Source organism: Myotis yumanensis, unplaced genomic scaffold, assembly GCF_028538775.1.
Source record: "Myotis yumanensis isolate MYYU_CA2020_CCGP unplaced genomic scaffold, mMyoYum1.0.hap1 SCAF_16, whole genome shotgun sequence".
Lineage (NCBI taxonomy): Eukaryota > Metazoa > Chordata > Mammalia > Chiroptera > Vespertilionidae > Myotis > Myotis yumanensis.
Genome location: NW_027223767.1, coordinates 9,043,895 through 9,066,861, shown reverse-complemented (window position 1 = coordinate 9,066,861; position 22,967 = coordinate 9,043,895). Strand labels below are relative to the sequence as shown.

The 22,967-nt window shown below is 45.4% G+C and overlaps 1 protein-coding gene across 3 annotated transcripts; it reads right to left on the bottom strand.

Annotated features, from left to right (window-relative positions):
- Window positions 1-2,547: 2,547 nt before the first annotated feature.
- On the bottom strand, window positions 2,548-21,315 carry ZNF18 (zinc finger protein 18). 3 transcript variants are annotated; one of them, XM_070393477.1, is made up of 7 exons: window positions 21,275-21,315; window positions 18,490-18,994; window positions 16,805-16,994; window positions 15,002-15,090; window positions 8,910-8,994; window positions 7,445-7,552; window positions 2,548-3,832 (listed from the first exon to the last, which is right to left on the bottom strand). In XM_070393477.1, exons 2-7 carry the CDS (start codon window positions 18,877-18,879, stop codon window positions 3,048-3,050), a joined length of 1,647 nt encoding a protein of 548 aa, XP_070249578.1. In that variant the 5' UTR covers window positions 18,880-18,994; window positions 21,275-21,315; the 3' UTR covers window positions 2,548-3,047. The 3 variants fall into 3 exon arrangements, with proteins under 3 accessions (XP_070249578.1, XP_070249577.1, XP_070249576.1); XM_070393476.1 differs by lacking the exon at window positions 21,275-21,315 and adding an exon at window positions 20,529-21,064; XM_070393475.1 differs by lacking the exon at window positions 21,275-21,315 and having other exon boundaries at window positions 18,490-21,064.
- Between the last annotated feature and the right edge of the window lie 1,652 nt (window positions 21,316-22,967).

Here is a 22,967-nt window from a genome sequence, read left to right as displayed (position 1 = left end):
CATCAGATCATCAGGAGGGAACCAAGAAGAAACCCTTCACTTAAAGCTGTTTAACCTAGAAGTTTCCGAGAATTTACTCTGTGGAATGAGTTTTCACTGGGTGCTCAAGGAGTTCCACAATTTTAGTGTTTTAAAGAACTCCATGGCTAGGTTTCTTTGGTAAGAAGAATCGAGGAGGGCCCAGTAACCCTTTCAGGATCTCTGCTCCCACATATCGTGCAGAGACTTTTCTGGATTGAGCAGGCATCAGAGTCCCGTGGGAGGGCTTGTTAACAAAGAGATTGCTGGGCCCATCCTTTAGAATTTATGGTTCAGTAAGTCTAACAACTTGCCAAAGCAGCTGGTCTGGGAACCACACTTTGAGAACTCCTGATCTAAAACATAAAAAGCCAGCCCTGGCCAGTGTGGCTCAGTTGGCTGAGTGTCAGCCCATGCACTGAAAGGTAGCTGGTTAGATTCCCAGCCAGGGCACATGCCCAGGCTGGGGTTTTGGTTTGGACCTGGGTGCATGTGGGAGGCAACCGATGTTTCTCTCTCTTCCTCTCTCTAAAATCAATAAAAGCATTTAAGTATTTTTTTAAAGCATAAAATCCCACAATCCTACAAATCTGCAGAATCTCATGCCTATTCCATCCTGATTTTCCTGCTTTCTGCCCTGTGTGGTTCCTGCATCACCTAAAATGAGGCCTTATTCCTCATCTTCCTGATAGAAGGAAGTTAACAAATGCCTCTGGAATACAGGAATTCCAACTTCAGTTTGGTCTCTCCTCTCTTCAACCAGTAATGTAGTTCCCATTGTTTGCCAACAACTACCAGTTTCTTATCTACAGGTTGTGTTTTCAGCTCTGTCCTCCTCAGTAGCATCCTCCTCCCTAACCCTCACACCAAGGACAGAAAAATAAGAGCAGGCCAGGGGAAGACCCAGGTGGAAGGAGGGTGGAAGTCTCACTCTCTGGAGCAGGACACTTTGGGGCACATAACTTTTTGAGACAAGGACAAGTGGGCAGGTTAGATATATGTGTTCATAAAACTCTAGATAGCACTATAAATACTATTGATTTCTTCCTAATACCTACAAAATTAAATAGACATTTTTAAGGCACAGAACACTTTGGCAAAAACGATAGCCTAAGCCAGTGGTCAGCAAACTCATTAGTCAACAGAGCCAAATATCAACAGTACAACGATTGAAATTTCTTTTGAGAGACAATTTTTTTAAACTTAAACTATATAGGTAGGTACACTGTTATTAACTTAATTAGGGTACTCCTAAGCTGGCCTTTGCTAAAAACGTCCTCAATCTGACTGAGGTATGTTCGCTGAGGTCGACCCCTTCCAACTCTCCCATCCACACTCGTCTTGTATACTTGTTTTGTCTATCTCTTTTTGTTCATCCTCTATGTCCAAACCATCTCAACATACCTTTCTCAATCCTCAACACTACATCTTCTTTCACTCCACAATGTTCCCTAAAATTAACTTAATAAACTTTAAAGTTTTAAGTCTTAAACTATAGGTACGTTGAATAAAACTTGATATCATACTTAACAACGATATTATTTATTGATAAAATTCCTTAAAATTTACCTTACAATATCCATAAAATTAAATCATGACAATGACTGACAAACACTAATGTGAACAATGGCCTTGCATCTCCTTGGAAAGTTTGGGTAAGTCAGGTTTGTATGTTGTTGTTTTTAATTTTAGGCACGATTCCAGGTTCTCATCAATAAGACGACTTCTCAATTTACTCTTGGTAAGGTTCATGCTTGTAAATAATTGTTCGCATAAATATGTAGACCCAAATAAGGAAAGAACAGCAAACGCTAGTTTTTTCAGTTGATTATATGAGTCAGGAATATTACTCCAGGTGTTAAAAATCAACATATCTTCCTTCTCCAGGTCTTTCAAAGCGGGCCACTTGTGCTGTGAACTAAGTTCACATTTTTCTCCAATATTTCTGTATCAGCACAAAGACGTTCAAATTTCGAGTTCCACAGTTCTTTGTTTTTTAAATCCAGCAATTGCATTTCAAAGTTGCCAATGTCAATATTAAAGGGAGAAAAATTTAATTGTTACAGTAGCATTGAGGTTTTTTAACAAAGGCTAACGTCGCTTTGCTGTTTCTGAATTCCTGAAACCTGTTGAGAAAAGCTTCCCTCATATTTAAAATACCGCATGTGGTATTTTGTGGAAGAGCCACACACAAGGAGCCAAAGAGCCACATGTGGCTCACGAGCCGCGGTTTGCCGACCACTGGCCTAAGCAGACGCCAGGAGAAAGTGGGGCAGCTTGAGGTGTACAAGCAAGTGGGAGGTGGGCTCAGAAAGAGGACACCAGGACAGACTTACCTGAGACCAGGAGTGCCCAGCACGGGCCAAACTCTCACACCCAAGCACCAGGCTAGCACTTTCCTACCAACATCCGGCTACTTGATAAACTTGATGCATTTGTGTGGGATGATCTACCATTGAGGGTCTTCTATGAGAAAATGCATTTTGAGTTACAGTCAACGCACAGTGGAAACTTCAGACACAAAGAAGATAGGAGTGATTCTACTAAGTTTATTTTTAAAAAGGGACAGGACATTAATTTTGCACCAATATGACAAAGAACACACTGAGCTCCTGGTCCTCTATGCCCCCTTTCTGTAACAGACGGCCTGCTCCAGGACCCCAGCTCTAAAGGGCCGATCCCAGGTGCTTCCCATGACAGCAACTGCAGCTAATCCAGTTAACCTCCTCCCAGGTAGCACTTCTAATATGGGACCTCCAAGCGATAGGTTGTTCCCATCTCTTCCCAAAAACAGATGCAGTAAAAGACAAAGACTATTCTGTCTCCTGACGCAGAAGCAAAAAATTAAACCAGCATGAGATCCAACCACAGGTCGACACATTCTCCAAGTCCAAACCCATGTGCAGACACTCTCTTCCCTCATCCAGGCATAAGAGAGAGCAGGGATATCCGCTAAGAGACCTAATTCCTCCTGGGGAGCTACGTGTTTCAAACGGGCCAGGACACAGAAACGGGCTAAGCGCGCGTGGCTACTGAAAGGGCTTCTTTGCTAAGTGGGTCCTTTGATGTTTATCAAGGCTGGAACTCCAGCTGAAACTTTTCCCGCAGCAGGAACATTTGTAAGGTTTCTCTCCTGTGTGAACCCTCTGATGTCTATTAAAGTTTGATCTTTGAATAAAGCTCTTCTCGCAGATGGGACACTTGTAGGGTTTCTCTCCTGTGTGAATTTTCTCGTGGTGGCGCAATCTGGAGAAGTCACTGAAGCCTTTCCCACAGTAGTCACATTTACAGGGCTTCTCTCCCGTGTGAATTCGCTGATGTTTCATGAAGTCTGAACTCCGCCGGAAGGCTTTTCTGCAGGTGAGGCACTGGAAGTATTTCTCTCTGGTGTGAATTCTTTGGTGAAAAACAAGCTGAGAGTTCCTGTAGAAGGTTTTCCCACACTCCCTGCAGGTGGGCAGTTTCTGGGCCATGGGGGCTCTCAGCTGCCCTTTAGGCGAGGCCTCTCTCTTCCCCTCAAGACACAGTATGGACAGTTCCCCTGGATGAGGCTTAGGCACTTGACGGCCTCGCTGCTTCCCAGATTTCCTTTCTTGAGGAGAGAGCTGTTCCCCTACTCCCTCGCTTGGAAGGCTTTCCTGAGCCTCAGGGAGATTCTCTTCTCCAAAGCGACTGGGCTCCTCTTCAGTGAAGAGGCCACTCAGGGAAGCCTGAGCAGGTGCCTCCTCTGAGGCGCGACAGGGGGCATCTGGAGGCTCCTGGTCCCTGTGATTTTCCAAGTTTAGGTTTTCCTTGTCATTCTCCTGTCTATCTCCTGAAAGAAAAGATTTAAAATAGTTCAATGCATGGCATGCCCTACCTTCTGATCCATATGTCAAAGGTCATCAGTGAATACATAGTTATTGCAATATTAATAACTATTCCCTAGCTGTACATTACATTCCCATGACTTATCACTGCAAGTTTGTACTTCTTTTTTTTTTTAATTGATTTATTACAGAGAGGAAGGGAGAGAGATAGAGAGCTAGAAACATCGATCAGCTGCCTCCTGAACATCTCCTACTGGGGATGTGCCCAAAACCCAGGTACATGCCCTCGACTGGGATCGAACCCGGGACCCTTCAGTCCGCAGGCCGACGCTCTATCCACTGAGCCAAACCGGTTTCGGCAAGTTTGTACTTCTTAATCTTCCCCTTTTCACCCATCTCCCCAAACGCTCTCTCCTCTTGCAACCATCAGTTTGTTATTTGTGTCTAAGAGTTTCTGTTTCATTTTGTTTGTTCGTTTTGTTTTTTAAATTCTGTATATAAGTGAAATGGTATGGTATTTGTCTTTCTCTGACTTATTTCACTCGACATAATACTCTCTAGGTCCATCCATGTTGTTGCAAATACCAAGATTTCATTTTTTTTTAACGGCTGGGTAATATTCCATATTGTGTGTGTGTGTGTGTGTGTGCGCGCGCGCGTGCGCACACGCGCGCGCGCATCTCTTCTTTATTCATCTGTCAATGGAAACCTAGGTTGCTTCCATATCTTGGCTATTGTAAACAATGCTGCAATGACCATGGGTGGGTGCATATATCTTTTCAAATTAGTGTTTTCATTTTCTGAAGATACTGGTAAATACCCAGAAATGGAATTGCTAGGTCATATAGTAGCTCTATTTTATTAAGAATCAGAAAAACAAGGTATTAAATGAGTGCAATTTTTAAAAATGACTGGTTATTACCTGATTACTAGAGGCCCGATGCACAAAATTCTTGCAAGGGGCTCGGCCCTTGCAGCCCTGGCTGCCTTGGCTGGCCCTCACGGCCCAGGCCATCCCTCACCGCCCCAGCCATCCCTCACAGCCCCTCACAGCCCCGGCCAGCCCTCACCGCCCTGGTTGGCCCTTACTGCCCAGGCTACCTCGGCGCAGCCCTAGGCTGCCTTGGCCATCCCTCGCAGCCCCAGCCATCCCTCACAGCCCCTCACAGCCCCGGCCAGCCCTCACCGCCCCGGTTGGCCCTCACTGCCCAGGCTACCTTGGCGCAGCCCTAGGCTGCCTTGGCCAGCCCTCGCAGCCCCAGCCATCCCTCACAGCCCCTCACAGCCCCGGCCAGCCCTCGCCGCCCTGGTTGGCCCTCGCTGCCCCGGCTACCTCGGCCAGCTCTTGCAGCCCTGACTGCCTCAGCCAGCCCTCGCAGCCCCGGCCGGCCCTCACAGCCCCGGCTTCATCCGAAAGGTTGTCCAGAAGGATGTCCGGAAGGTCATTTGGCTGTCTGGCCTAATTAGCGTATTAGCTCTTTATTATTAAGATATGTAAAAGATAAATATGATCACTAAAAATAATTTGAAAAGAACAGTATACAGAAGAAAACCAAATCAACCTCAATCACACAACCCAGAGGTAACAACTGTGAGTATACATTTCCTTCCAGTCTTTATTTAACCAATACATATGTATATATGTATGTGCTTTCACCTGACATAATTGATATGTAGTATATATCTGGCTTTGTAGCATTTAAATTGTAAATGGTGGTCTTTATCAATTTCACATGGATTCTCCCCTTCTCAAGGAACCCAGAAATTCATGAAATGCATCAATGTGTCATTTTACTATGGTTTTAACGTACAGTGAGGCTGTAGCATAAAAGTGAATCTTTGCTTCAATCCAGCATTTACTTGTGCTTTGTTAACTCATGTATATAACAGCTGAAATTTTATTTTTTTCATCATAGCTTAGGTTTTTGGTCATTACAAGTTAATGGCGCATATAATAAATATTTTATTTTGGTGATGAAATTTATTTTCAGCTTTTATAAATTACTTTATTCCTGCAGATCTAATGAAGCTATTTCCCTTTCTCTTTCCTATACTTGCCTTCCAGATTATCTGCTAGCGACCCAGGAATGTGCGAGAGAAGTAGACCTGAATTTGTTAATTCACAAAGCCTTACCACATATTCTTCTCATATGGCAAAGGTACTTTCTCTCACCTTTAAAGAAGCCTTTATAAGTATCATTTTAAAAGCTGAGCCGAAACCGGTTTGGCTCAGTGGATAGAGCGTCGGCCTGCGGACTGAAGGGTCCCGGGTTCGATTCCGGTCAAGGTCATGTGCCTGGGTTGCGGGCACATCCCCAGTGGGAGATGTGCAGGAGGCGGCTGATCGATGTTTCTCTCTCGTCGATGTTTCTAACTCTCTATCTCTCTCCCTTCCTCTCTGTAAAAAATCAATAAAATATATTAAAAAAAAAAAAAAGCTGAATAATGGTCCATCATTGAGATGGCATTATAAACACATGATAAACTTATATTTTATTTAAGAATTCTCCTACTATGGATATTTGTTGTTTGTTTTGTTTTTACAAGTATAAATAATGCAGGGATAGCATTTTGATTCATAAATTTTTACCCACATTTCTGACCAATACTTTAAAGGAGATTCCTTGAAGTGGAATTACTATGTCAACAGACATAAATGTTGTCATTAAGGCTCATGACATTTACTGACGAATTGATTTCCAGAACAACTATGCCACCCTCTGGTTTGAGAAACTGGGCAGAGTGAAGAACAGTGTTCAATACCGATGAATTAAATATTTTTAAAATATCTTTCACGGTGAAATGATTTTTCGCTGTTATAAGTTTTAATTTTTAAAAGATGAATTTTTTCACATTTATGAGCTATTTTTCATACTCCAAGACTGCTGTCCATTTTTATTGGGAAAATCATTTTTTTTATCAACCTGCATTAACTATATACTAAGAATATTAGCCGAAACCGGTTTGGCTCAGTGGATAGAGCGTCGGCCTGCGGACTGAGGGGTCCCGGGTTCGATTCCGGTCAAGGGCATGTACCTGGGTTGCAGGCACATCCCCAGTAGGAGATGTGCAGGAGGCAGCTGATCGATGTTTCTCTCTCATCGATGTTTCTAGCTCTCTATCTCTCTCCCCTCCTCTCTGTAAGAAGTCGATAAAATATATTTAAAAAAAAAAAAAAGAATATTAATAATTTATCTGTCATGTTCATAAAAAATATTTTTCACCAATCTGGTTACCTTAATTTTGCTTGGGGTTATTTTTATAGAAATTGTGGGTTTTTTCTTTTTAAACATATTGGCTATTTCATAGTCTTTTTTGTAATAGAATTATACCTATATCTGTATTGGTCTCAATCTGTACTAATCTTAACTCTCTCTGAGTTAGTTGTCACAACAGACAAGACTGAAGGTGTACTCTTTCTTCCAAGATTAACTACGTGTGTCAACAGCCCCATAACCAGAGATTAAGAAGACCTGACCTCTGGATCCAAACCAGACTAACCAGATCATGGCCAGTCCGAACTAATGGAATAGAAACCCAAGTCCTAACATATCTCCACCACCTCCAATATAATGACAGGAGACAAGAATGGCTCTGACCAATGAAAGATTACTCACCTCTGCAGGTGGGTCTTGGGATCTTCTCACTGACATGCAGGTGCAGTCCTGCCAGTTCTTCCCCACACTCTGTTGAATTAGTCAGGTCAGGCTTGGAATTGGAAATGCCTGTACAGAGAGGGATAACATGTGGGCCTTGACGAACTAGGACTGGGGACCTGCTGTTTCTCAAAGGAGTGTCCTAGGTAAGAGAGGAAATAGGAAGGGTCTGGAGACCACTTAAGGTAGCTCATCTTAGAAGTTTGCTTGGAGCTTCTAAGACACCATACTCACAAGATAGCCAGGATTGCCCTAACTGGTTTGGCTCAGTGGACAGAGTGTCGGCCTGTGGACTGAAAGGTCCCAGGTTCGATTCCGGTCAAGGGCATGTACCTTGGTTTCGGGCACATCCCCAGTAGGGGGCGTGCAAGAGGCAGCTGATCGATGTTTCTCTCTCATCGATGTTTCTAACTCTCTATCCCTCTCCCCTCCTCTCTGTAAAAAATCAATAAAATATATTTTTTAAAAAATAGCTAGGATAAATGGTGAAGACCACAAGAAGAATCTGGGCAGGTAGAGTCAGACCACCTGATGAAAAAGACCCCTCCAATAGACTGTGGTTAAGTATAAAAGAGCACAGACTCAGAGCCAGCCACAACTGAGCTCCTTCGTAACTCAGCACCTATGAGCTACATAACAGTGAGCAAATGATTTGATCTATCACTCACTTTTATCACCTTAAAAATGAGAGACCTAGCTGGTTTGGCTCAGTGGATAGAGTGTCTGCCCAGGGACTGAAGGGTCCTGGGTTTCATTCATCAAGGGCACGTACCTCAGTTGCAGGCTTGATCCTGGCCCTGGTCAGGGAGCACATGCAGAGGCAACCAATCGATGTGCCTCTCTCACATCGATGTTTCTCTCTCTCTGTCTCTCCCCATCTCCCTTCCACTCTCTCTAAAATATCCTCAGGTGGAGGATTAACAACAAAAAAATCAAAATATCGCCCTACCTGATTTGGCTCAGTGGATAGAGCGTTGGCCTGCGGACTGGTTCGATTCTAGTCAAGGGCACAAGCCCGGGTTGCAGGCTCAATCCCCAGTAGGGGGCATGCAGGAGGTGGCCAATCAATGATTCTCTCTCATCGTTGATGTTTCTATCTCTCATCTCTCTCTCTCTCTCTCTCTCTCTCTCTCTCTCTCTCTTCCTCTCTGAAATTAATAAAAATATATATATTTTTTTAAATGAGAATATCATCACCCATTTCAAGGAGTTACTATATGTTGTGCACCCATGACAGTTCCTGGTACACAGAACACGTTTAATACCAGGAAGTTGTTACTATAACTCTGCTATTTGCAGCTCACTCCAGTTCCCAATGGTGTCACTATGATAGTCTTCACCCAGAGAACCTCAAGGAGCTAAGAGTACACAGAAAATGCTTAACAGACTTTCCATGTCCTTCCGTCCGGCTAACTCACGCCCTCACCTCCTGAGACCATTTTCCCATAGGTCTCCAGCATGAGATCCCAGTATTGCTCCTTCTGAATGGAATCCAGGTGCTTCCAGTGTTCCTAGAAAAAAAACAATGCTGTAAACTCACCGAAGGTTTCTGGATCCTGCATTCCCTGCCTATCGAGGCTCAGAAGCAAGCAATGTGCCTTAGGAGCCTGCCATCAGAATATGTAAGAAATCATAGGAGGTGGTTCAAGGAAAAAGGCCAAAGGGAAAACTACAGTCCCTTTATCAGTATTTTTTATCCTGGGTAGAAAACAGTTAGGCTTTAAGTTCTACATTATTTTCAAGTTGCTTGTATTCATGAGTAGAGAATAGAGAGAAAGCAAGGAGCCCTTTCTTTTTTTCTTTTTTTAAATAATTCTTTATCATTGAAAGTATTACATATGTCCCCTTTCTTCCCCTTTTAACCTCCTCTAGCCTGCTCCCATCCCCCTGTCCCAGGCCTGCAAGGAGCCCTTTCTACACAGTCCTTTGCTTTAACTCTTCCACTGCCTACGTAGAGATCTTTGAACAGTAGGAGCCTGATTTTCCCAATATTTCATTAAAATCTGGAAATTCAAGAGGGAAAAGAAAAAAATTAAAAAGGTATCTGTTGGGAAAAGCAAAAAAGTGGGAAGAAGCAAAATGAAGTCAACTAAGCTGTACACCTCAGTGAGAAAGAGACCAGTGGATTCAGAGCAGAGGGAGATGCTGCAGCCACACACATCTGGGCCCTCTGACAGCTCTGCATTTAGGGTCTAACATCAAATCAGGTTTCCTTCCAGTGAGTGGGAAATCGATGAGTTGTCTAGAACAAGGAGCCCTTCAATTACCCCCAAAAACATGTCTTTCTTAGGCTAAACATGTCTTTCTTGGACCTAAAGACTCAAAACTGGGAATGCCATCTAAGTAGGGTCTACTTTCATTAATTCAAATTTCAATCTCCCCTCCAAGAAAACAGATTGTATAGCAGAGTGGTTTACAGCAAAGTCTTTGGAGTCAAACATACTGGGTTTCAAGTCCCAGTTCTGCCACTTCCTAGCTGTGTGATCTTGAGCAAGTGACCTAACCTTTCTGGGCCTCAAGTCCTCACCTAATGATAGTACTGAACTCAAAAACTGTTGGGAGGCTTAACAGAAATAGTGCAAGTATCATCTGAGTACTCTTCATTCCTAGCACTCATCAGTTTATTAGTTATGTATATGTACATTATGCATATGACAGAATACCCAATCTTTTCTATACACACACATATAAAAGTATTTAATCAATAATTGGCTCCACTAGCACATAGCCCAGTGAGAAAAGGACTCTCCACTGTACTCTTCCAGTCCCCAAGCCCCTATCCAGGACAGAGTAGTCACTCAACACATACAGTCTGGGTGAAATATACAGCTCTTAGCAAACAGGTCCTCAGTAAATGACATATATATTGTTATTACTATCATATGCAATCTATGGGATACTCAATCTCCCAGACTAACACCAGGGTTTGCAGAGAGAATTAAGAGATTCTGTTCACTTTCAGGAACCCCAAAGTTGATAGCCATGGATTATTGTCATGAAAAGCCAGCTAGGCTATAGGGAGCAGAAAAGAAGAGAAGAATGAGAAGATGAAGTTATCTTCCTATTACAAATAATATACATCAAAGTGAAGTGGAAATGGCTGAAAAGTAATGGAACACCAAAAACTCTTTTAACTAGCAGGTACTAAGGGGCGGGGGGGGGGGGGGGGGGGGGGGGGGGGGGGCAAAGCGGGGAAGGAAGGAAGGAAGGAAGGAAGGGAAGAAGGGAGGGAGGGAGGGAAAGGAGTTGACTTTTTTAGGGTGAAAAAAATAAAAAGGTAAAAAGTGACCTTAATATATTTAATTGTTACAAGGCACTGGGGGGTAGGGGAGGCCAGGGGAATGTCAAGGGGAGGGGGGGGGGGGACATATGTAATACTCTTTGTAATACTTTAAGCAATAAAACAAAATTTTTTAAAAAAGAAAAAGAAAAAATATATATTTAATTGTTAACTATAACCATATTTTTAATAACTGCTTCTTAAAGTTGAAATTGTTAGCAGCTTACTTTGTAAATCTTCTGTGAGTGAAGCTACCTTAACAATGTCCTAAAAATAACCAACTTGAACAAACATTGCTGACTACAAGAGCTCTGAGTCTTCAGTGAGAACACAGACCCTTGCTCCCTTCCTCCCTCCCTCCGTCTCCCCTTCCCTCTCTAAAAACAAACAAAAAAAATCAATAAACATATCCTCAAATGAGGATTAAAAAAAAAACAAAAAACGGAGGCAAAACACCAACTACACTCACCCTTGCTTTTTCTCATTTTTAAAAGGAAGAAAAATCTAAATTCCTATTCTGGAAGGGTGGGAGTAAAAGATTTGATGGAGAAATACCTCATTTTGTGTGGAAACAGCACCATCTGGTGAGTTAAGACATTACCACAACTGACTTGCACAAAGTTCTTTGTACTGTGTTCCTTTCCCAAAATTTGAAAACACAGGACTCTGAGTAAATGTATCCCCAAGTGCATGTGAGGTTCTAACTCAGTCACAGTTTCTAATACGAAGTACCACTGAGTAGGGACACTACTTTGTTATTCTGGCATTATTCACTAAGTTCCTAACTGATGAAAAAGATTAGGAAACGTGATGATTTATATTTTAAAAACCCTTCACTGCCCTGCTGGCTTGGCTCAGTGGTTGAGCTTCAACCTATGAACCAGGAGCTCATGGTTCAATTTCCAGTCAGGGCACATGCCCAGGTTGTGGGCTCAGTCCGCAGTGGGTAGTGTACAGGAGGCAGCCAATCAGTGGCTCTCTCTCATCATTGATGTTTCTATTTCTCTCTCCCTCTCCTTTCCTCTCTGAAATCAATAAAAATATACTTAAAAAATAAAAATAAAAGACCCCTTCACTTACAAAGGATTCCATTAAATATCAAGGTCCTTCTGATGCAAATAGTTGTTGTTAGTTTGGGGGAGGGATATTAGGATTGGGTAGGGATAACTTATTTGTTTAGGTTAAGTGGTTGTTAATCAGTTATCTGCTACATATAAGGAATTTAATACACACACACACAGGGTGCTGCTGATGAGCATTTTTAATCTTTTGACATTAAACTATCCAGGAAAGGTCATGGTTAATGTCATTATGTAGAGTTAATGCTTAATTCTACTAGTCAAAATGTGTTCATAAATTGTATATACTTTTCATACGAATATACTGTACTTACTATAGAATAAATAATAATCCTCCAAGTCTGCTTGAAATATCTGAGAGAATACCCTATTTTTTTTTTTAAACCAAGCATTCTCCTGCCTAAAAATTTGGTTTCTGGGTACCTTGAAAGCAAGAAGGCACCCCTGAGTAACTGAAAAGATATATCCCTTCCCTGCGCCCTCCGCATCCCTTTCCCAGGGTGAACTGCAAAGCTGGCATCCAGTTTCCACATCGTGGAGCCTGGCAAGCTGGAGCTCAGGCCCGATCTCCAGCCCCACATTAAGCATCACTTATCGGCTTCCCTACCTTCACCTGCACTCTGTATTACTTCACAAGGCAAATCCCAAGGGTTTGAAACAATGAATGTTTTGATTAAGGTGAATAGGTTCCTGGAAAACTTTATTTTAATGAAATGCAACTTTTCAGAATTTTTAACTACATTTCAAGATGAACCAGTCCCAGAGACTTCTGTTTACAGCCAAAATGAAGTAATAGGAACTGGATTTACCTTTGTGTCTGAAACAACTTAAAAAAGAGACGAACTATCTGATTAAAGAGTTTTCGGATAGTGCACATTAGACAGAGCAGAACAGAGGCCTCTGAAAGTGGAAAATGAATTAGGTGAGCCCCACAGTTGCCCACACTTATTGCCTATAGAACATCCAGAGCAGCAGAGAGGGGAACCGGGCAGAGCAGGTGGTTCCCTGAGCTGAGCAGGAGCACAAAGGAGTATAGAGTCAGCAGGGCAGAAGACCCGGATGGGGGAGCTGCACTAGGAGAGCCCCAGAGATCTGCAGAGGGACCCCTCAAGTACAGAAAAGAACCCCATAAAAGCAACAGAGGGAACAATCCTCAGAGCTTGAAGTGCTGGGAATGCCTCACATTTCCAGAACTGCAGTGGGAAACCCTGTCCATCAAGGAGCTTCAGGTAGCATTCTAGAAGGGTATTGCCTCAGTAGTGGGGAAAAATTAGCCCTACACTAAAAGCTTCTCTGATGCCATCTAACAAACTGTGTCCAAATAACCTAACTGTATCCCAGAGCAGAGCTCAGAGAATGCAAAAATATCCAGCCCCCAGCAAGGTCAAATTCACAACGATTGACATCCGATCAAAGATCACTGGGCATACAAAGAAGCAGGAAAACACCACTCATAATGAACAAACCCAGGTGAAAAATTAGCAGATAAGGACATTAATACAGATGTTATAACCATATGTTCATGTAGGTGGAGGAAAGATTGAACATTTTAAGTATATACATAGCATTTTAAGTATATACATAGAAGATACAATAAAGCCCCAATTTAAACTTCTAGAGAAAAATACATGAGATTAAAAATACAACGGATGGGGTTAACAGCAGATTAGACACCAAAGAAGAAAAGATTAATGAACTTAAAGACATTAAGATAGAAACTATCCAAAATAAAACACAGAAATTAGAAAAGAAAGAGCCACATGTATATAATTCTCAGAGGCCTCAAAGGAGAAAAAAAGGAAGACAGAAAAAAACAATTAAAGAAATAATGACCAATGCCCTAGCTGGTTTGGTTCAGTAGATAGAGCATCAGCCTACAGACTAAAGGGTCCCAGGTTTGACTCCGGTCAGGGGTACATGCTTTGGTTTAGGCTTGATTCCCCAGAATGGGGCGTGCAGGAAGCAGCTAATCAATGATTCTCACTCATCATTGATGTTTCTATCTCTCTCTCCTTCTTCCTTTCTCTCTGAAATCCATAAAAATATATTTAAAAAAAAGAAAGAATGGCTAAAAATGTTCAAAATTTGATGAAAACTATAAACCCACAGACCCAAGTTTAATGAACTCAAGCACAAGAAACACAAAGAATATTATTCTAAGGCTTATCACAGTCAAATTATTTAAAACCAGTGAGAAAATATTAAAAGAACCAACCATGAAAGATGCATTATATGCAGAACAAAGATAAGAGTACATATGGCGCCCTAGCCAGTTTGGCTCACTGGATAGAGCATTGCCCTGGAGACTGAAGGGTCCCAGGTTCGATTCTGGTCAAGGGCATGTACCTTAGTTGCAGGCACATCCCCAGTAGGGGGTGTGTGGGAGGCAGCTGATCGATGCTTCTCTCTCATCGATGTTTCTAACTCTCTATCCCTCTCCCTTCCTCTCTGTAAAAAAGCAATAAAATATATTTAAAAAAAAAAAAAAAGAGTACATATGGCATGATTCTATTTTATAACAAATTCTAGAAAATGCAAACTAATGTATGGTAACAGAAAACAGATCAGTAGTTGCCTCAGAACTGGGGGAATGTGGAGGGGTAGGAAGTAGGAAAAGGGAACCTCTGGTGGTGACAGATTTGCTTATTATCTTGTTTATGGTCATGGTTTCATTTGTGTGTGTGTGTGTGTATATATATATATGTATGTACATCAAAAAACTTACCAAACTCTACACTTTAAACATGTGCAGTTCATTGTTTGGCAGTTACTCCTCCATAGAGTTGGGGAGGAGAGGTTAACCTGTCCCACATTAGATATAACCATTCAAAATCTCAAACTGACTCTATGTGAGAGGGTTAAATAGGAAAGGAGATAGTATTTTCTCAGCATAACTCAAAGATAATAAAAAAGGAGAGACAAGATTGCCTCTTCAGAGCAACTGCTTCCAGATTCCATTGCTCAAGATGACAATGAGGAAACATTCTGTCTTAAGAAGAACTGGAACTCGGGTCTCATTCCACAGATATTATTCTTGTTATCCTTGCTAGGCCTTCCTTCTGCTCCACTTTTGAGACTCCTCCCCCTTTCACTCCTCCTCCTCCTGACACATCCTCAAAGCCTGGTTTCCGGAGAGAGAGGCAGAGCCACCCAGCTCACCTGAGGTGCCGTGTGGAGAAGTGAGGTTCCAAAGTCCTGGTCTCCGATGAGCCTCTCCTCAGGCTGGGCAGGAAGCTGGGAAGCAGCCACTGCCGAAGTGAGAAACAAGATGTCTCAAGAATCCGATATCCTCAATCAGTCCCCAAAGGGTACAGGTAAAAATCTCCACAAATTAGAACTAACACCTGTTTCACCATCTATGCCTTCAGGAACTGTACAGTAGAACCTCGGTTCTCAAACTTAATTCGTTCCAGAAGGCTGCTCAAGAAGCCATTTGTGCCCTGGCTGGTGTGGCTCAGTTGGTAGGGCATCGTTCCATGCACCAAAGGGCTGCCAATTCAATTCCGGGTCAGGGCACATGCCCAAGTTGCAGTTTGATCCCTGCGGGGGGGCGGGGGGGGGGGGGTAATGCAGGAGGCAGCCAATCCATGTTTCACTCTCACATTGGTGTTTCTCTCTCCTCCCTTCCTCTCTCTAAAAGTCAATTAAAAATAAATAAAACGTTAAAAAAAAAGCAATTAGAAAATTGAATCATTTTTCCCCATTAGAAATAATGTAAATTGGCCCAGCCAGCATGGCTCAATGGTTGAGCATTGACCTATGAACCAGAAAGTCACGGTTCCATTCCCAGTCAAGGCACATGCCCGGGTTGCGGTCTCAGTCCCATGTGGGGCCTGCAGGAGGCAGCCGGTCAATGATTCTGTCATCATTGAAGTTTCTATCTCTCTCTCTTCCTCTCCCTTCTTCTCTGAAATCAATAAAAAATATATACTAAAAAAAATAATGTAAAGTGAATTAATCTGTTCCAGACCCCCAAATGATTCCCTATTTTAACCTTTCTTATATACAGTGAATGTCTAATGTACTGTTTAATCTATAAATACACACTTCTTAAATTTACCGAACCATACCCTATAGCCTTAAACAAAGAATTTTTCATATATCACAGTCTCAAAAATGCTATCACCAGCTAACTGCTTTTGTTTAGCCCATCAAAAGCAGTTTTTCTGCCTATTCATTTACCTGTGATTGTTGTTTTGTGAACACTTTCACACACTTTGCAACATTAGCACTCTTGGTGGCCTTATATTTTAAAATTGCGCTAATCCTCGATTTCTGCGGCAACAAAAGCATTATTCCTTTGTTTATTGCCTGAGACGCTTTTTGTCATGCTGAGGTACAGCGTGAAAGGGTTGTCAGATCAACAACTGAAGTTTTTGTTCACAGCCAAGACATTTTTTCAGTGAACAACTTGGAGAACCAAATAGTATGAGATGGGAGGGACCTCCCTAACAAACTGCAACTCCCTCCAACCTTCCAAACAAGCTCACCCATATTTTCTCCCACCTCCTTCCTCAAAACCGAAACCCAAAAGGTCTAGCCCAGTCATACAGTGTTTAAATTAATTACAGGCTTCGAATATCCAAATCAGCGTGGTTGAAGTATAACTACCCTGTTTTTGAACTTGTTAGAGATAACCCCATCTGGGCAGCATTATTACAGTGGGGCCTTGACTTACGAGTGTCCCGACTAACGAGTTTTTTGAGATACGAGCCGTCTCTCGGCCGATTTTTTGCTTTGAGTTGGAAGCTAAAATTCGGGTTATGAGCCAGCTTCAGATACCCCACCGCTAGTTGGCGCAGCGAAGGTCACAGTGATTTGACATACGAGTAATTTGAGTTACGAGCTCCGTCACTGAACGAATTATTCGTAAGTCAAGGCCCCACTGTATTTTCAACCCGCCCACTCGTAGGCCACCAGTTTCTCCAAGAGTGCACACACACCACCTGAGTAACTGCCCACCTAGCTCTTGTTCCGCTTCAGACTCCTCCTTCACCATGTGGCTCAGTGGCTCCCCGGGCCCAGAGGGTGACTTCCCAAGTCCCAGCTCCTGAGGTGTCACTTCAAGAAGAGACTCCACTTCCCCCACTTGGCAGCCTGCAGACTCCTCCTTCTCGGGTAAGATGTCCTGTCCTAGAACCTGGATGCTGATCTGGAGACCACACAGGACTAATTACTGAAAGATGCAGAGGAGAGTTTCTGAAAGCTTCTATAACAGACCATGACAGCCTTTAGGGACATGGAGAGAGGCGAGAGAAAAACAGCTTTTCTTCCTAGTGCAGCAGGAACCAGTGAGGGAAACATCCTGAGAGGCCAAAGCTGAGGTCTGAACCAGGCTGGAGACTTCCGAGACTTACCACTAATATTGCATCTCTACTGGGTAGTCTCCACCACTTAAACCTCAGGCGGCTTTTGAACAACTTCCAAAATGTTCTAGTCTAAAGATGGAATGGGCCCTAGCCGGTTTGGCTCGTTGGATAGAGCGTCGGCCTTCGGACCAAAGGGTCCTGGGTCCGATTCCCGTCAAGAGAACGTACCTCGGTTGCAGGCTCCTCCTGGGCCCCGGCCCTGGTCAAGGCATGTGCAAGAGGCAACCAACTGATGTGTTTCTCTCACAGCGATATTTCTCTGTCTTTCCCTCTCTCTTCCACTCTCTCTAAAAATCAGTGGAAAAATATCCTTGGGTGAGGATTAAAGAAAAAGAAGAAAAAAAAAAAGATGGAACGGGATGGGAGGCTTTATCTTTAATCTCTAATGGCTAAAAAGTGTTGAGAGTCACAGGGAATCTTAAGAATTAGGTGCGGTACAGGGATATACTGATGTGGCATAGTAAGCAATACAGATTTGTTCTTTGTCCCTGGTTCCTGGCACAGAGCTCCTAAAACCTTTGGAATTACCTGAAGGACGGGGGTGACAGGAGCAGCTTTTGTTATTTATAATGAGCCCCTTTCAACCACACCAGAGTTTCTTGCTAATAAGGTGATTCTTCGTGGACCCTGAGATAGCTTCAGGATGGAGGCTGGTCACCAGAGGAAGCAACCAGGAGATTAGATGGTTGGAACTTTCAGCCTCACCCCCCAACCTCTGGGGAAGGGGAGAGGGGCTGGAAATTTTCAATCACCAGTGGCCATCGATAAATCAATCACGCCTAAGTACTGAAACCTCCATAAAAACACCTAAACTATGGGGTTCAGGGTGCTTCTGAGTCGGTGAACACACAGAAGCTGGTGGCCTGGAGAGGGCATGGGAGCTCTGGGTGACCCCATCTCCTCCAACTGCCTGTTCCTGCATCATATCCTTCATAATAAACTGGTAAATATAAGTAACGTGTTTTCCTGACTTCTATGATTCAGGAAATTATATGAGGACAGTGTTTGGGGAATCTCCAAAGTTTAGCCAGTTGGTTATAAGTATGGGTGGCCCTTGAGACTTGTAACTGGTGTCTGAAATGGGCACAGTCTTAGAGACTGGCCCTTACCCTGTGGGATCTGAGTAACCCCGATATTCGGTGTCAGAACTGAACTGAATTGGAGAATTGGTTGTTAGTGTAGAAAATTCCACATATTTGGTATCAGAAAAGGCTGCACACCTGATAAGACCCCAGAGGAGCCGTGCTTCACTAACAGATCATAGTGTCCTCTGCTTACCCACTGCCACAGCCTCTGGGGGTCTCCCTTCAAGCTTTCCACCAGGGTCACTGCCTCCTCTCCGCTGCCGGGACACTGTTTCCGCACCCACATCTGAATCTCCCCGGGCAGAATGGTCAGGAACTGCTCCAACATGAGGATCTCCAGGATCTGCTCCTTGGTGTGAACCTCTGGCTGCAGCCACTGGAAACAGAGCTTCCGAAGTTGTCTCAGGGTTTCCTGGGGCCCAGACATCACCTGGTAACGAAACTGCCTGAAAAGCTGGCGTGCAGCCTCAGGGCTGGAGGGCTCCCCTCGAGGGGCAGCATCTGGTCCAGAGACCAGGGAGTCCTCTGCTTTTGCCAGTGGTGGCAGCAGGACGAGGGCCTGCCCCAGCTCTACAGGCATCATCTGGCCTGCCACGTCCCTCTAGGTGAAGTTCTTCTGGGATGAAGTTGTCTCCGGGGAGAACCAGGTCTTCACAGAGCCTCCCACAGGATCACGCGAGGGAGTGAGACCCAGTGCTCTAGAGAAGAAAAGGGTCACGTTTTTCAGAAAGAACAAATTCACATGCTCTATCCAAGAAGCCAAGGAGTCAACCACGGATCTTTTCAAATCGATGGATATGCTACTTTATTTTGCAAGATTGTAAACGTGAAGCCACAAAGTAAACCACTAATACTTATCTAAACTGTCACCATCACCCTGACCATTTTATAAGATTCCCTCTCGGTCTTCAAATGTCCAGCCCAAGTAGAAAAATGAAGTGCACCACATGAAGCATCTTCACTGTGCGTTTCCAGGTAAACAGCTCTTCTGCAAAACACTTCTCTATCTGCACCCACATGTCAGAAGGTGGGAAAACGAAGCTGACCAAAGACATCAATGCCCTAGAAATAAAGGCTAATGCTGAGATGATCAGATGCTTCCTTAATAAATATGAGGTTGAACAGAGCAAACTCACTCTTCCCCAAAAGGTGCAATGAAATTTACAAGTGACCTCTCTTGAGTGCCATGGGAATTTATATTTAAAAAACAAACAAACCTGTCACACCTGAAATTTTCAACCTTGGGCTTTAAAAAATTTTAGAATAAATGCCAACTACCTCGAAAGCATTCCTAAAATAGACTTGAACCTAGTAATATTATGGTGAATGGTATCAAAATTTAGAAGATGGTAAAAGGAGAAATATTAAATGGCAAAGTAAACACTATAGCTAGTTAACTTTCTTGCATGTAATCCTGATACTGGATTGATTACTCAGTCAATCCTTAAACGTTATGAAGGACCTAAAGGTCATCATTCTCCCTAACACTAACCACAACAACCAATAGACACCCAGTCACTGGAGTATCTGGCTTAATCAGAGATCAATACAACGCTCTAGCTTTTGGAGGCAGCTTTTTCCTTGACATATAAAAACCTATGTCCTCATCCCTACCACTTCACCCAAACAAGTCATTCCATATCACCAAATCATCCTTAAAAAATCTTTCAAGAGAAAAAGAGCAAAGTAAAAATAGTTCACTCATATAGTCATGGAGTAACCAGTATACTACAGTGACATATATCATGTGCTCAATAAACACTTGGATGGAGCCTGCAACCAAGGTACCTGCCCTTGATGGGAATCAAACCCAGGACCCTACAGTCCACAAGCCGGTGCTCTACCCACTGCGCCAAACCGGCTAGCGCCCGAGTCCTCTAGGCCGGGACCTTGTGCTCTGTCCTTGGACATTCTGGTCCAGTTTTATCAAGAGTCTTGCTGTGTCCAGTTTAGAGAAAATCCTCCAGCTCTGGTATCCGACCCAAGTCTATATTCCCCTCCCCTGGTAGTTGACCACTCTTGGTAAATGATTCACCCCAGTCCGCCTTCCGCAGAACTCCTGTCGAGTCGGCTCAGTGAGAAGCCCACCTTGAGCCAGATGTTTCCTTTCGAAGTTTCCATCCACTGACCCCCACCTACTCCTTGACTATAAACCTCCACTTGGCCCTGCTGTAGTCCGTCTGTTCCTGCAGAGCCCACCTTCGCAGGCCCCCGGCATAAAGTCGGCCTTACCGTCTCCGACAAGGACCTTGAGTAGCGTTTTCTTTCTTTTAACCAGTGACTTGGGGAATGTGCCAGCTCCGCACTAGGCCCTGCTCATGTCATTTCTAAGCCTCACGATTACCCTGCAAGGTAAGTGTAAAGCTTATAGGTTAGGACGCTCTGAGGTGTCCAGGGGCAGCAGAATGTCAACCCAGGAAGCCCTGATGCCTGTGCTTGGGGAGGAGAGGCGCCGCCGTTTGGAAACCTGTGGGGGCGGGTTTGGGGTTGTCCAAAACGGCGTTTAGCGGCCTGGAGACCCGGGCTGCTCCAGCCCTAAAGGGCGCCGGGCGGTGCTACCGAGTGTTCTCCACCCCGGGCCCCCACGCCGACAGCACCGAGGGGAGACTCGGCATCAGCCCGTCGGCGCCCCCTCGGCCCGAGGTTCAGGCCCAGCCTTTGGGGGAAGACAGGAGGCCGGGGCCCGTCTTCGGTCCCAGTCCAGACACGTGGCTGGAGAGTCCAGAGGTGCCCACAGGCTCCAGGACGAGAGCCGGACCGGGGTACCGGCGTCTCACCGCCCGGTGTGCACTCACAGGCCCGCCGCCCCTCCCCCGCGCTCGCCGCGTCCCCGCGTCCCCGCGCGCACTGCCGGCGCACGGCGCGCGTCCGCCAACCCCGCCGCCCTCTCGGGGACCGGCCGACCCAGCGCGGACGCGGGCAGCTCCAGGCCCGACCCCAGGAGATCGCGGCCGGACCCGCCCAGCCTGCGCGCTCACCTCCGCCTGCGGCGCCCACTCTGGGCGCACTTCCGGAAGACCCGCAGCTGCGCGCGCCTGCGGGGGCGGGGCGGGGCCGGGTGAGGGGCGGGGCTAGGCGGCCGCGGGGTGGGGCGGGGCCGGGTGAGGGGTGGGGCAGAGCGAGGGGCGGGGCCGAAGCTGAGGGGCGGGTTCCGATTGGCCGCACGCGCTGTCCAGCCTCTCCCGTGGCTCCGCTGCGGCGAGGCGGCCCTCGGTCCTGCGCTGTGGACCGTTCGGTTACCCCTTCCAGCTCCGTGCGTTCGATGCTTCTCAGCAAACACACCTGTTGCGGCTGCAGTGCGTTCCAGGCTCTGGGCTGCACCGCGAGTGCGGCGAAGAGAATTCCCTTTGTCGATCCCGGGCGTCTGCGCCAGCCCCACACCCAGAGCTGAAAGGCTCTGCCTTTATCCTCGGTTCTTACCCCAGGTCGCGACTTGTTGCTATTCTTCCCTCACTGGGCCTTCCTGGGGCTTGAGATTTGCCCCTACCCGCTGTCCTCTCCAACTCTCACCAACTCTGCATTTCCACTTCTCCGCTTTCAGTATTGGAGTTCAATGGGGAAAGATTTATAGTTTGCATTAAATTCACAAGGGGATCTGCGACCCTATTAAAGCTTTCCAGTTGCTGTTATCTTTCCTGCTAGGTGATCAGCTAAGAGCTAGCAGGCTGAAGAAATGTCGGACTCACACAGGCAGGAGCAGTTTTCTTGGCTCACCACCGCAGGAAAACCAATCCTCCCACAGACACCCCAATCCCAACCCAAATTCAACTCCCTCCTCTAGGTAAAGGCCCCTCCTTAAATTCCTTCAACCCCTAATCTTTTGTCACCAGGTGGCCACACACCACAACAACATAACCCATGTTCTGCTTGCTCTCAGGCCTCTCCCCAGGGGGCCCTCAGAACACCCCCATCGTTTCCCACTCACCAGGCCAGAGGACAGGCTCCCAGGCAAGACTGGCAGGTCAACGGCACACACAGGCCCCTGTAAGGCATTTCAAATATCTACTAACCTTTGTAGACACTTTCTCGGGTGAGTAGAGGCCTTTCCCGCCACCTCAAAAAAGGCTACGGAGGTAGTTACAGGCCTCGCTGAACATCTCCTCCCCAGCTCTGGCCTCCCCACCTCCCTGCAGTTGGATAATGGTCCAGCCGTCATCTCTAAAGTCACCCAGGGGTTGCCACTGCCCCCCAGATCCGCCGGAGCCTGCCTATCCCTTGTCATCCTCAATCCTGAAACAACACCTCACTAGATAAGTCTGGAGGTCTGAGAAACCTGGATCACCCCACTTCCCTTAGCCCTCATTTGCATTCCATCAACCCCTCACGCCCCCACATCCTCAGCCCCTTGGAGCTTATGTGGGGCAGACCCTTCCTACTTGGAAACATCCCAAATGCCTCTAGCCCTTTGGGAGATTATGTCCCCACCCTCAACCTCACTGGCCACCCGCTTTGGCTGCATGCCGACCAGTTCTCCCCAGGCCTCCCACTGAGTCTCCCCTTGATCCTCCACTAGAGCCGGGAGACTGGATATCCCTCCAGGCATCCTGCAGCACAGGAAATTTGAAGCCAAAGTGGACAGGCCCACACCAGGGACTGCTGACCACACCGATGGTGGCCAGGCTACGGGGATATCCATCCTGGGTCCACTCCTCCAAGTTGAAGTCAGCCCCT